We start from the raw sequence: 12891 nt of genomic DNA on the forward strand, positions 1-12891 counted from the left end.
CAGGATTGCAATAGCATATCCAGCACAGTATTTGCCATTGTAACCCTTTAAATAAAAGCATCGGTGAACCATGAGAAGTCAGTGCTACTCAGAGACTTTTCCTGCAGATGATCCCTCTGGGGGAGATCTGTCAGCATTAAGTAGATAGAGATAAGGATGTTGATACTTTCCATTTCAACCTAACACTAATGAATACATTCTGGTTTTCATTAGCATATTTTTTGAGAATTTCATTCTTCCTCTGAGATGAGAAACCTGGCTTTCATTACATTTAATACATTTAATTAATCTCCATTTTCATCGTCAGTGCTCTTTCTCTACCTGGATGTCTTCTGACACTGTGCTTATTCTGATGTCCTACTTTGATTCATGGTGGCTCCATGACCATCACCATCTCTGCCTACTGGTCTCTGCCCCACTTGATGACTTGAGGATGAAATACTCTAGGAATTAAAAAGAGAGGAGGGGGAAAAGAAAAGAAAGAGGAACAACTGCCAAAATGTTTTATGAAAGTTTTCAATATCAGAGTAAAGCACTTGTGTCCAAAATTTTCTATTTCATAAAAATGAAATATGTGTTTAGGTACACATACACAAACACATGCACACACACTAAACTTTATCTTAGTGTTTTTATTACTTAACAAAAAAAAGTTACCTGAAACTTTTCAGCCCGTACTGGGTGAAGTAAAGTAGGGTCCTGGTCAAGAACATGAACAACAAGCAAATGCTTATGTCAAAAAACAAAGAACTAAGCCAAAATTACCGGTGCAGGTGGACAATTTGCAGGAAGACTAAGAGGACATCTCACTTGTCAGCCATTCATTGAGTCAGAGATGATAGGATGAAAAAACGCATTTATAGATTTAATTTGCCATCAAAATGTGTTTTTATAAAATCAGAACTCTAGCAAATTTATAAATGAACAAATTGTTAACACTGAACTAGTGAAGGAGCCTCTGTAGGTAATGGCATTTAAGAAACCAGAAGCCTGTGAACAAAGAAAAAGCAAGGATCCTAGATCATTCCAGTTTTATAATCACTAGTCTTTAAAGTTTCCATCTAATTAATTTCTTGGAAACACATCAGTTATGATATAAATGCCATGAGGTCAAGGGCAGACATTAGTCTGCTCAGACATTAGTAACCTTGGACAAGTCTCTTAAGCTCTCTGGTGGTGGTTTGGTCGCTAAGTCGTGTCCGACTCTTGTGACCCCATGGACTGTAGCCCGCCAGGCTCCTCTGTCCAGAGGATTCTCCAGGCAAGAATACTGGAGTAAGCTAGCCATTTCCTTCTCCAGGGAATCTTCCTGACCCAGGAATTGAATTCTCGTCTCCTGCATTGCAGGCAGATTCTTTACCGACTGAGCTACAAGGGAAGCTTTCTGGTCTTGTTATTTCCCAGGGGGTATTTTGAAAGACAAATGAAATATGAACAGTATAGCCACAGCTTGAAAAAAATAAGTGAAAATTAATTTTTTACATTTCCCACCCTGTTCTGGGCACACTGGTCTCTTTCTTATTCCTGGAACATGCTTGGCGCTCTACCTGAGAGCATATGTATCTGCTATCCCCTCTGCTGGGTATGTTCTTCCCTTAAATATCCACAGATTCTGCCCACTCAGCTCCAATATTCCTGCCTGGGAAATCCCATGGACGGAGGAGACTGGTGGGCTACAGTCAATGAGGTTGCAAAAGAGTTGGACACAACTTAGCGACTAAACAGCAACAATAGCCATCTCATTGTGATCATCCCTGGGGCTAACATTCTAGGGACTTATTTGTACAGTTTATTATTGGTCATCTCCATTAGAAAGTAAGGGCCTTCAAAGTGTGAAAGTGATTGAAGCTGGATCTCCTGCATTGCAGGCAGATTCTTTGCCACCTCAGCCACCAGGGAAGCCCAAGGTCGGTGAAGGTAGGCACTTTTGTCATTGTTGTCCAATGCTGTGTCCCCAGACCCTGCAACACGCCTGATGGCCTAGAGAGGGCAATCATTTGCCATGTGCATGGATCAACCAATGAACGAACTTTCAGGGGTTCCCTTCCGGTTACCATGTCTTTCTTCACGGGTAGAAACGTGAATGAAAGGTGAGAGGAAAAAAGACACATGAACAGAGAGATTCAAGAATGGTAGACTCAGGGGAAGAAAAGTGAGGAAGCCCTTCTATTTGGGATACTAACTCTGAATGTTAGTGGTTCAACAGGAACAAGCCACAGTCATGCAATACAGACTGTCCCTAAGACAAGTCTTTCAGATACAGCACTTGTCACTCTTCTGGATTTTTCTCTGAGGTCAACTGCTGTCTGTTGCACAAATAGGATAATATCAGCAAAGTAAACTAAAAGGGGTTACATGTTTTTTTCCTATATTCTGAATAAATCAACACCATTTGCTCAAAAAACACATGCTTTCTCTTCTAAGAGAAATCACCATGATTTAAAATGTTGTTTCACATTTGAGTTTAGGGTTAACAACTTTTGTGTCTGAAAGCCATGAATCTGAGCATCTGTCATAGCCACAGCGCAATAGTTCATTAAAGATAACAAACAAAAACTCAGTTACCTTGTTTATTTGTATACAGATGTATTTATTTCATATATGCATATATAAATAAAAAATAGTGTTGTCTCATGGCATGAATAAATCCAGTCAGTGAATTACACTCACACACAATACAAAGTCTTACTTTTAAAGATTGAACCGTTAAATATTCTAAAAAAGGAACCACCTTTTAAAAAAGAGGACACATAGATAGTTGGTGAGGAATGTCTAAAAAATACAGTATATGTCCCTACATTTGCATCAGGAAATTCATACTGATAGAAAATGTAGCTGAGTTATATTTTTACAAAATCAACATCATCTGTCAATCTAGCAAAGTTTTACAAGTATTGTTCTCATGCAGCTAAGTAACTGCAACTTTGAGTATCAACCAGTCTCTTAAGATCAGTGCTAATACCTGTCCTGGGCTTTTAAATCCAGTTGTGGAATTTCAAACTGCCTCCGCATCAGAAATTGCTACCCTTTCCAGTACACAAACTATGCTGTGGGTTTGCTTAGAAACTCCTTGTTGAAGAATCTTCTTGCCTCAACACTACTGAGGGAAACAGAGCAACGAGATGGATTCTGCCTTCTATATTCGATGCTTTCGACTATAGCATTCTTTATTACCTGCAAATAGAGGCAAAAGATGTATAATTAGTGTTATTCAGAACTCACTGAAACAGTTGTTTGGCCAAGATATACATATCTCTATCTATCTATATAACCTATCTATCACTTATCATCTGTCCATCTATCTATAAATAAGGCAAGTCAAGAAGTTTACAACATCATAGCTCCTCCCACCCAGAGCTGGTGTGGCCCACGTGACCTTGGAGATGTGTAGGGATTTCCCATTTCCTCATCCAGTCTCCATGGGTAAGCTGGGAGAAATGTGTGACTTGGGTGATGCTAACCTACATTAATCTTCTGTGACTTATGTGAGACCCGCTGGGCAGGGCCCTCTATTCTCTAATGGTAACTTTAAATAAACCGTCATGTTCTAGGAAGAGGGATTTATCATGGGAATGTGATACCTTTATTTGCTTTGTGATTTTTAATTTTATATGAGTTTTTCCCAGAAGATAATTATATATATAATTTTAATTTAATTTTAGCTTTATTTTATAATTTTCCAATTTAATTATAATTTTATAATCATAGTTAAAAGTTACAATTTAATTATAATTTTACAATCTATTATAATTATATATATAATTGTCTACTGAAAAAGATGAGTTCAAATGTTACTGAGTCTTTTAAGTAAAGCAGATATCCACTGACCCCATCTTTCCCATGAGTCAGGGAAATATAATTCTACAGAAATTGAAGAGGGGGGCTTCAGGTCTATAATGGAGACCTTGCTAGATGGCCTCCAGGCACAGGGACTTCTTGGCTGTGGAGATCAAGGGGAATTAACTTATATCCCCCAGTCTATTTCTTCTTCTTTAAAACAGAAATAATAATATTAATCTGGGCTTTTGTGGGAACTGGAGATCATTTATTAATGCCTGGTATATAGGAAACATTTCACAAGTAGCATCTATTTATTGTTGGTATTTTCACTAACCATACATGAGAAAATTTAGGAACTTTACCTTAGGTGGGAGGCTGTAATATTTACTAGAAATAAACCCCCCATATATAGCCAATAGCAGACTTTTTGTGGTAAAAGTCAGCAAATCAATTCCACTATCAAATGTGCCCTACTATGTCTCCTTTTAGTTAATCTCACTGTCATTCTGGAAATCATGTCAGCAAGTTTTCAGTTAGTTTCTCCTGAAAAGAGCACCAAAGCAACGTGAGACATACCAACCCTCATTTCAGAGAACCCAAGTAAAATTAAAAATCAGCTATTTACTTCCCAAGTACCTAAATACCTTTAAAATATATAAAAGATCACTGGGGACATTACATTGATAATGACTGCAGTCAACCCCTTCACAATGAATTCATGAGCACAAAAAAAAAAAATCAATGTTTGAGCAAAAACAACAATATGAATATCACAAATTAGTGGGTTTATCATAGGTGGAATCTGGCAGATACTTTTAATAAAGGGTCATTCTTGTCAAGGAAAATGGATATCCACATTTATAACTCTGAAAAACCCAAATCATATGCAATTAGAATATGCAAGCTGAACCACTAGGTGGCACATTAACCCTATTAAACACTTAACAAGGCTTTCAGACTATTGCAGGAAATACTCATTGATTGTGATGTATCAACAGGAATGGCTGAGGCTTAATACTATATCAGTTGCTAAATTCAAACCTTTTGGCATGATATGTGGTACAACTAGACATGTTCAAAGAGGCATTAAGTTATGTTTGAGGCTTTCTATTTTCTTATTAGAGTAGGAGTAATTATAAATAGGAGATAGTCACTCAGTCATGTCCGACTCTTTGCAATCCCATGGACCGTAGCTTGCCAGGCCCCCCAGGCCATGGAATTCTCCAGGCAAGAATACTGGAGTGGGTTGCCATTTCCTTCTCTAGGGGATCAAACCCAGGTCTCCTGCATGGCAGGCAGATTCTTAACAGTCTGAGTCACCAGGGAAGCCTCTGTTGTAAATAGTGTTTATATCTCTTTTATTTTTTCAGTCCCCTCTGAATGTCATTGAAACTCCAATCCTTCCCATCAGTGTCATTCTAGCACAGCTCCTCAGATCTCAACCTCCTCCATCCACATCAGTTAGTTCAATTCAGTTCAGTCGCTCAGTTGTGTCTCTTTGTGACCCCATGAACCGCAGCATGCCAGGCCTCCCTGTCCATCACCTATCCCCAAATAAGATATGGGTCATCTTTCTGGTGCCATTTAATGGTCTCCCAATCTGTCAGATCCTTTAAATATTTGGCAGTAAGGGCAAAAAGCAAGAAAACATGCAAAATGTCATCACTCCCCAAAAGGAACAAACTTAGAAACATGAGATTGGAAACACTCCACAAGTAAGCACTGAATTCTCAGAATAGAAAATTTTAAATGAGCCTCAAAAGAAAGTTACAGTACATTCTGCCAGAGAAAGAAGACTTCTAAATATAACAAAAGGAAAGAGGATAGTCTGGCCTAAATTACTGTGGATTTGCTGGTTAATGTCTGCCTTCTGAATAAAAACTGAAGTGTTATGAAAGCAAAGGCCTTATTAGTCTTGTCATTTTTGATTCCAGCACTTAGAACATGGAAGGGAAAGAATAAATATTTGTAAGATTAATGACTGTCCAGAAGGTGCTCACTGGAGATCAAATTAAACAGGATAAAGCTCAACCCGTGGGGACAATGAGACTTGAGCTGAGGTGAAGGACAAGCAGGATTTGCTACGAGAGTGGAAAGACCGGGTCTTCTCAGTAAAAGGATAATTTCACACAGAGGCGGAAGGCACGCACAGGAAACATCTGGGAAGTAGGCTGGCTGGAAAGGAGGCTGTGTAGGGAGTAACTAGGAAATAAGGCTGCTTGAGAGACAGATGGTTCAAAAGTGAGGAGTGAGGAAAAACAGAACAAAACAACCTATGACCCCATCTCAGCCCCTCAACAAAACTGTGCGTCTTCCAGAAATCAGCCACAATAATCCACGACTCAGTTGTCTCACATAGAAATAAAAATGCCTACCTCAATAGGCCAGCTCTGAGTGCTCAGGATTTGAAAAGGATGTATCTGATTTATATCAAGCACTCAAAATTTTCCTTGTTTTTTTCATGGTGTGCATTATTTATCCTAAGTTCCTAAAACAGTGCCTGGCACTGTAGGTAGTCAATAAATATGTGTTGAATTAATAAATAAATAAGAAGTAAAAAGATTCTGGGTAGCATTAAAGGTAAATGAATTTGGGCCTAATATTTAAGGCCATGATAATCAACAAGGACCTAGTGTACTCCACAGGGAACTATACTCAATATTTTGTAGAAACCTAAAAGGGAAAAGAACATGAAAAGGGATATATATATATATATATATATATAGAGAGAGAGAGAGAGAGAGAGAGAGATATGTACATATATATCTATATATATCTATATATATATATAGAGAGAGAGATGTACACATATATGCATATATATATAACTGAATCAATGTGTATATACTTGAAACTAACTTGAACTTTAAAATTGTAAATCAGTTATGCGTGTGTGCATGCTAAGTCATTTCAGTTGTATCTGACTCTGTTCAGTCTCTTGGACTGTAGCCCACCAGGCTCCTCTGTCCATGGACTTCTCCAGCAAGAATACTGGAGTGGGTAGCCATTCCTTTCTCCATGGAAATCAGCTATACTTCAATTTAAAAACAAAGAAATGCCTAGAGATATCACACTTTTAAAAGGCTATGATATATAATAAACTTCTAAATTATTATGTAAAAGATAAAAACTTTAACTTGTACCTAAATACTCTTAACATGATGAGGAAATATCAACAAATAAAGAAGTAGATACAAATACTTATGGATATATGTTTTTCCTCATTTTGAGTGATAAGTGAAAGTTGCTCAGTTGTATCCAACTCTGTGACCCCATGGACTATATAGTCCATGGAATTCTCCAGGCGATAATACTGGAATGGGTAGCTGTTTCCTTCTCCAGGGGATCTTCCCAACCCAGGGATCGAACCCAGGTCTCCCGCATTGCAGGTGGATTCTTTACCAGCTGAGTCACCAGGGAAGCCCTTTCTTCATTTTAGTTAACACCTAATATCGAATACTTTATAGGATCATTGCAGAAAGGATTTTAAAAGCTCATGATTATGCAGCATTGGTGTATTATTGAATAAACTGTCACTGTTTTTATAGTATGCCTGCTAAGTTAATACATTGAATGAGTGAGACTGTGTAACAGCAATTTTCCTGGGATAACTGAACCATCAAGGTCCTGGAAAAGAAACCTTGGACGGTGTGTTACCTCCAGATCAAGGTGGCAGTTTATGGGTGGAGCGTGGAAGCACGTTACCTGCTCAGCATGCATTTCACGGAGTTACTCCAGGGTCAGGCATCTACCTCCAGAGGCCTGTATCCTGACACTCGCTACCTCCTCCTCCTATCATATTAAACTCTTCAACAGTTTCAGCCAGTAAGTCGATGACATTTTCTAAATGATTCGTGGACATTTTATTACATATTTACTTTGGTACTGGCTATTGTGATCAGTATCTCTAGAGGAAACAAGGTGAATAAGGCAAGCCATTGCTTTTAAAAGATTTAAATTTATAATTAAAAGCAGAAGATAAATATAAACACGAATAAATATTACCATCCTTATCAATATTACACATTTCAGTTTATTGAGTGTCTCATACATGCCAAGCTCTTAAATTATATTCTTTTACTTAATCCTCATCCCGATCTTGTAAAATATATATCACTGCTTCCATTTGCAAATGAGGAAAGTAAAGTTTGGAAAAGTTAACCAACATGCCCAAGGTCACACAGCAAAAATTTGAGCACCAAATTTGGTCTGACTCCAAAGCCTCTGCATTTTCCACATACCACCTGTGTACCAGTGTAAGTCACTATATGTTAGGTTTCCTTAAAAAAAGACAGACAAAAAGAAAAAAAAATTGATATGCTGCCACTGTAAAAGCACTTGAGCAATGTTCAGTGAGAAAGAATTTGGGAGGACTGAGTAAGGGTGGAAACCCGACGCTGATGAGAAACCCAGCCTGCTGTCACAAAGTGAAAAGAAACAGAAGCTTCTTAAGATGAACTGGAATTCAGCTTCAGTGAAGCAGGCCCACTGAGATCTCTGGAAAATGAAGCAACGAAGCACATAGCTGTCAGAGACAGGTTGGTCTTTTCAGAGTCAATGTTTAAGTCGGAATGTGAATCAAAGATGAAAATTTGCCTTAAGTCACAGTGGTGGTGGCCACAAAGTTGAAAACTGCCTCCATGGGACGGGCAGCCAGACATCTGTGCGTGAGAAGAGTTTATATACACAGTGTCCACAACTGGTGAGCAACTCTGCCAGTCTATGGCAAGTAAGCATTTGCTGTGTTACTGTTGTATGAATTACTCACTTATCTCATCAAATGGTGTGGGAGTGAGTGACTTAGCTCATGACTGAGCCTAATGACCTAGCAGCCTAGCTCAGAGGTCAGCTCTTCTTTATTTCTCATCATTTATCAAGAAGCTTTGATTCTGATAAAATATATCTTCCTGGTTAAAGACAAGGAGTGGGCATCATCAAAGGAGAGGTAAATGTCAGTGAAAACTGGAAGTCTTACCTGGGTATGAGGCGCACACACACATATACACACCCAAGAAAAATCTCAGTGGCCATATAATTTAAGAGGGAAGCCTAAATTCATTCCTTCAAAAATACATGCATTTACCGCCTAGGCTGCTATTACCTGTACTGACTTGTTTATATTCTTACTTCTCACCATTCGCAAAGGTCTTGACATAGATCCATCATGGTGCAGGATATAGACACACATAGGTATCCTTCCCAATTATTAAGCAGCTTCGGCTTGCAGGGAACTGTTTGTTCATCCATCACCTGATTGAAAATTCACTATTGCCACCATGATAGGTACTATTACACTTGTTTCAGAGATGGGGAAATTGAGGCTCAAAAAGTTTAAGTAGCTTATTCAAAGTCATAAAAATAGCCCATCTAAGAGCTAAACATGATATAAAGTCCATGACCTTGCTTCTACTTACTGTGTCAGGTAAGTTTAGAAGTAATTAAAACCTGCTTAATTGGATGGCTTGTGAAAAATCTGTGTTTGATGAGCTCTAAGTCAGGACAGTTATTTTGGGATTCAGTCTGGGTTTTTTTAGGTGTGAACTTTTTCACCTATGTGTCAAACAAAGAGGAATTCTTCATACTTTGAAGAATGTTTGTAAAATATATAAATAGAACTATATCATTCCCTAAATAGCTTAGTGAGTTTTATATAAACCAGAACTGAAAACAATGACAGAGGTAAAGTTGTGTAAATTATATACACATATATGTATATATATGCCATATATATACACATACGTAAATATACAGATATACTTGTATGTTTGTGTATGTATCCTTTTATTTTCCCAAGTCCAATGGGTATTTATACATTCCTATAATCTATTTTTTAAATCCATTTGAGGACAACTGACCAAGTTTCATACATTTCATCCCAATGAGACAACAATATAATTATTTGTTTACTGGCTTCATACTGGAAAATTAGGATTATTACTCTATTAACCCTAGTTCTTTTTTGTTTTAACAGCATGAGGTTTTATAAAACACAACTCTATTCTGAGAATATCTGTTTGCTCCCTAAAATCGTAGATTAAAATGTTGATTTTCTTTTAATATTCTTTAAATTTTCACCATCACCACAGAAACAATGTAGCATTCAGATTTCAGATTTTCACTGAATAATAAGGTAAAAGAAAAGGAATAAATCTATTTAGAAAATGATATGTACTATAAACGTTGCTACTCATGTTTTACTTGAACTGCCCCATATTACTCACAAATGAACACTAACAAGAAACACTTTGGAGTTGCAGAAACTGAAGGTTATTGGGGAAATTTTCATATGTTTAAAAAAATTAAAGATATTGAATAATAAATAAATTATGGCATAAATGTTACAACTGCACACAATCGATCATTACTAGTTTCAGACCAAACTAAACAAACAAGCAAACTAGATGTTGCCAGAATTCTAGTAGATCACAAAAATCTAATGTAATCTCATATGCACAGAAGACTCATTCACACACGGTACGTTCTTTTACTCCATTCATACAATCTCCAAAAGGACTGGCAAATCGGGTGTGATGCCTTTTCCTCTTCATTTAATTTGTCTTTCTTTTTCTTTTATGCTTTTTTCTAATGTACAAAATCCAAGCAGACTCATGAACTTGGACTTTTACCACTGATCATCATTTGTCAGACACTATGATGTGGAACCACAAGCCAACATGACTCCAATTACACAACAGTGGTCCTAAATGGTGAGTTAGCAGCTAAAGAATTTTACACAGATACAGAACCTTAGCAGCAGATACACTCGTGATAGGAATAATACTGAAGAGAATGACTTGTTTTAATGTTTCGGAAGCAAAGCACACTTGATATCTCCAGGGCTAAACTTGGAGAGGCTGCTACTTCAGGAGACATTTCCAAGATCCGCAAAAACAAAAAGACATTTAAAAGCATGAGTCTGTTCATTAAAATTCATGCTATTTTGGCAGATTAACCACACTTCTGGTAGCACTCACTTCTCTACTCGTATTTCCATTGTATCACTTTTCTTCCAACTTACAGTTTACTTTATCATATGATAAACCTACTAAATACTTTGGGAAAGAAGCTGAGGATTAACTAATCCTTCAAACAATAGCATAAAATGTGGGCTCTGCCAATTTGGAGGCACTGGGTTCCTTATTTGTGAATCTTATGGGGTTCTTCTAGTGATTACTAGAATTCACAAAAATGAAAATGATGCATTTTGGGTTTGTATCATTCATAAAAGTTATTTTTAATGAATTAAAATGAGGTATTGCTATGTTCGTGTGATATGGAAATATTTGACGTTGTCAATGATCATAGGAGATACTTACATCAATGTTGTTCAGGGTATTGAAGTACATGAGATCATGCAGCCTTTTAAATGCTTGGTTTGGGTATTGAAAGTTGAAGGTTGAAAATGGTGATTCAGGGTCATCAAAAATATCAAAATCAGCTATTTCTTTCTCTTCGTTAGTTTCTCTTGGAACACCTAAGTATAAGAAGAGTTTCAAATGATGTTATTTCAAAAACCACAAAGTATCTCTAAAGTCCAGGGCATAAAACATACAAAGAGCCATAAACACAGCCTTGGGAGCCCCTTCGGGAGTCACACGATCCTTAGTTTACACTCTGAGGCCCCTGCTCACATACCCTGGACTTGACCATTTCTGTGTACTCTGACTGGGCACCTTCCGATCGCCAGTACCTGCATCTGTGTGCCCCTAAGGGCTTTCCACTGCTACTGTTCAGTTGCTGAGTCGTGTCTGACTCTTTTGCAACCCCACAGGCTGCGGCCCACCAGGCTCCTCTGTCCATGGGATTTCCCAGGCAAGCATACTGGAGTGGGTTACCATTTCCTTCTCCAGGGGATCTTCCCAACTCAGGGATCAAACCTGTGCCTCCTGCTTGGCAGGTGGACTCTTTACCACTGAGCCACCTGGGAAGCCCTGAAGGCTTTCTACCCCTCCCTGTATCTGCTCACTAGCAGCAGGCTGGAAGTTCCAGTCAATAATCCTCTGTCCCAGGAAGCAGTCAACCAAAGACCCTATGGTAATGGTATATAAATTCCCTGGTTCCCTTGCCACCTGCTATGCGAGTGGAAAGGCTGATCTGACTATAGATTCCATTTCATTTCCTAGAGCTTCCCAGTAGGATCAGGTTCTCCTTGTGGTAGCAGGCTTACTAACACATCTTCTGTTGTCTGCTTTTCTTCCTTTAATCAGTTCTCAGCTCTCTGACTAAGGTTTCCAACTTCACCCAAATAAATTATTTGCACTTGAACCCATTGCTTGGAATTTGCTTCTGGTCGAACCCAAACCCAGACATTAGTTAACTGTACTCATGTCACAAGAATCCCCTCCACAACCTGTTTTTGAGAATCAATAGTGATAGAAAATTCAAAATTGTCTATGCTTAGGTATTTCACTGTTCAATAACTAAAAATTCCACCTAATTCTTCCTTCTTTTGTGTTGAAGTATGACTCAGGAGAACCTCCACCTCTATTGACCTTTTCTCTGACTTCATCCACTATCTAGAAAAAGATCGCTTTCCTCCCCATAGTCTCAAATCTTCCATGACTATTTTTTCATCTTTTCTTTAATAGCTACATTTTCTGGTCTGAAAATAATATAACTTTGAGGCATTTAGTATCTTGCCAGTCAATCTCTAGCTCTCCTTTTGCTAATCAGTATCTTCCAGGATATAGAAGAGTCCATAGACTCCTTTGGATGTGGCAAAACAAAATGCCAGTGCCTTGAACTTGATTCTCTTTTTCTAAAGGAATGTAACATGGTGACCTGAAATTACTATCCATATTATACTGCTAGATTTCATGAATTTTTATGGTCAGTTAACAGTCCCACAATTTTTTGCACGATTTGTTCTGAAACAAGGCCTCCCTTATGAAGGTAGCAATCAAAATATTTAACAATGCCTATGACAAGGGCACCAATCCATCAGAACAAATATAAACTGAGATTACGGAGTAAAGCCCCAGAGGTTTTATTGAGCTAGTTAATCACCCTTCAGTTTCCAGATTGTGAGGACCTCAGGAGACTGTGGTGAGAAAGAGGGGGAGTGCTTGGGGTCTCAGGATGGTCTCCTTTACCATTTACCAAGGTGAAGGA

The 12891-nt window shown here is 38.0% G+C and overlaps 1 protein-coding gene across 1 annotated transcript in view; it reads right to left on the minus strand.

The window, feature by feature from the left end:
* Positions 1-2566: 2566 nt before the first annotated feature.
* The window catches only part of PLA2G4A (phospholipase A2 group IVA), a 163083-nt gene continuing 152758 nt past the window's right edge, over positions 2567-12891 (minus strand). Inside the window, exons 17-18 of the mRNA XM_070473935.1 lie at positions 11097-11254; positions 2567-3174 (exon numbers count right to left, since the gene is read on the minus strand). Coding sequence (XP_070330036.1) covers positions 3043-3174; positions 11097-11254 — 290 coding nt within the window. The 3' untranslated portion in view covers positions 2567-3042. The remainder of the gene's footprint in view (positions 3175-11096; positions 11255-12891) is intronic.

Source organism: Odocoileus virginianus, chromosome 11 (assembly GCF_023699985.2).
Source record: "Odocoileus virginianus isolate 20LAN1187 ecotype Illinois chromosome 11, Ovbor_1.2, whole genome shotgun sequence".
Classification (NCBI taxonomy): domain Eukaryota; kingdom Metazoa; phylum Chordata; class Mammalia; order Artiodactyla; family Cervidae; genus Odocoileus; species Odocoileus virginianus.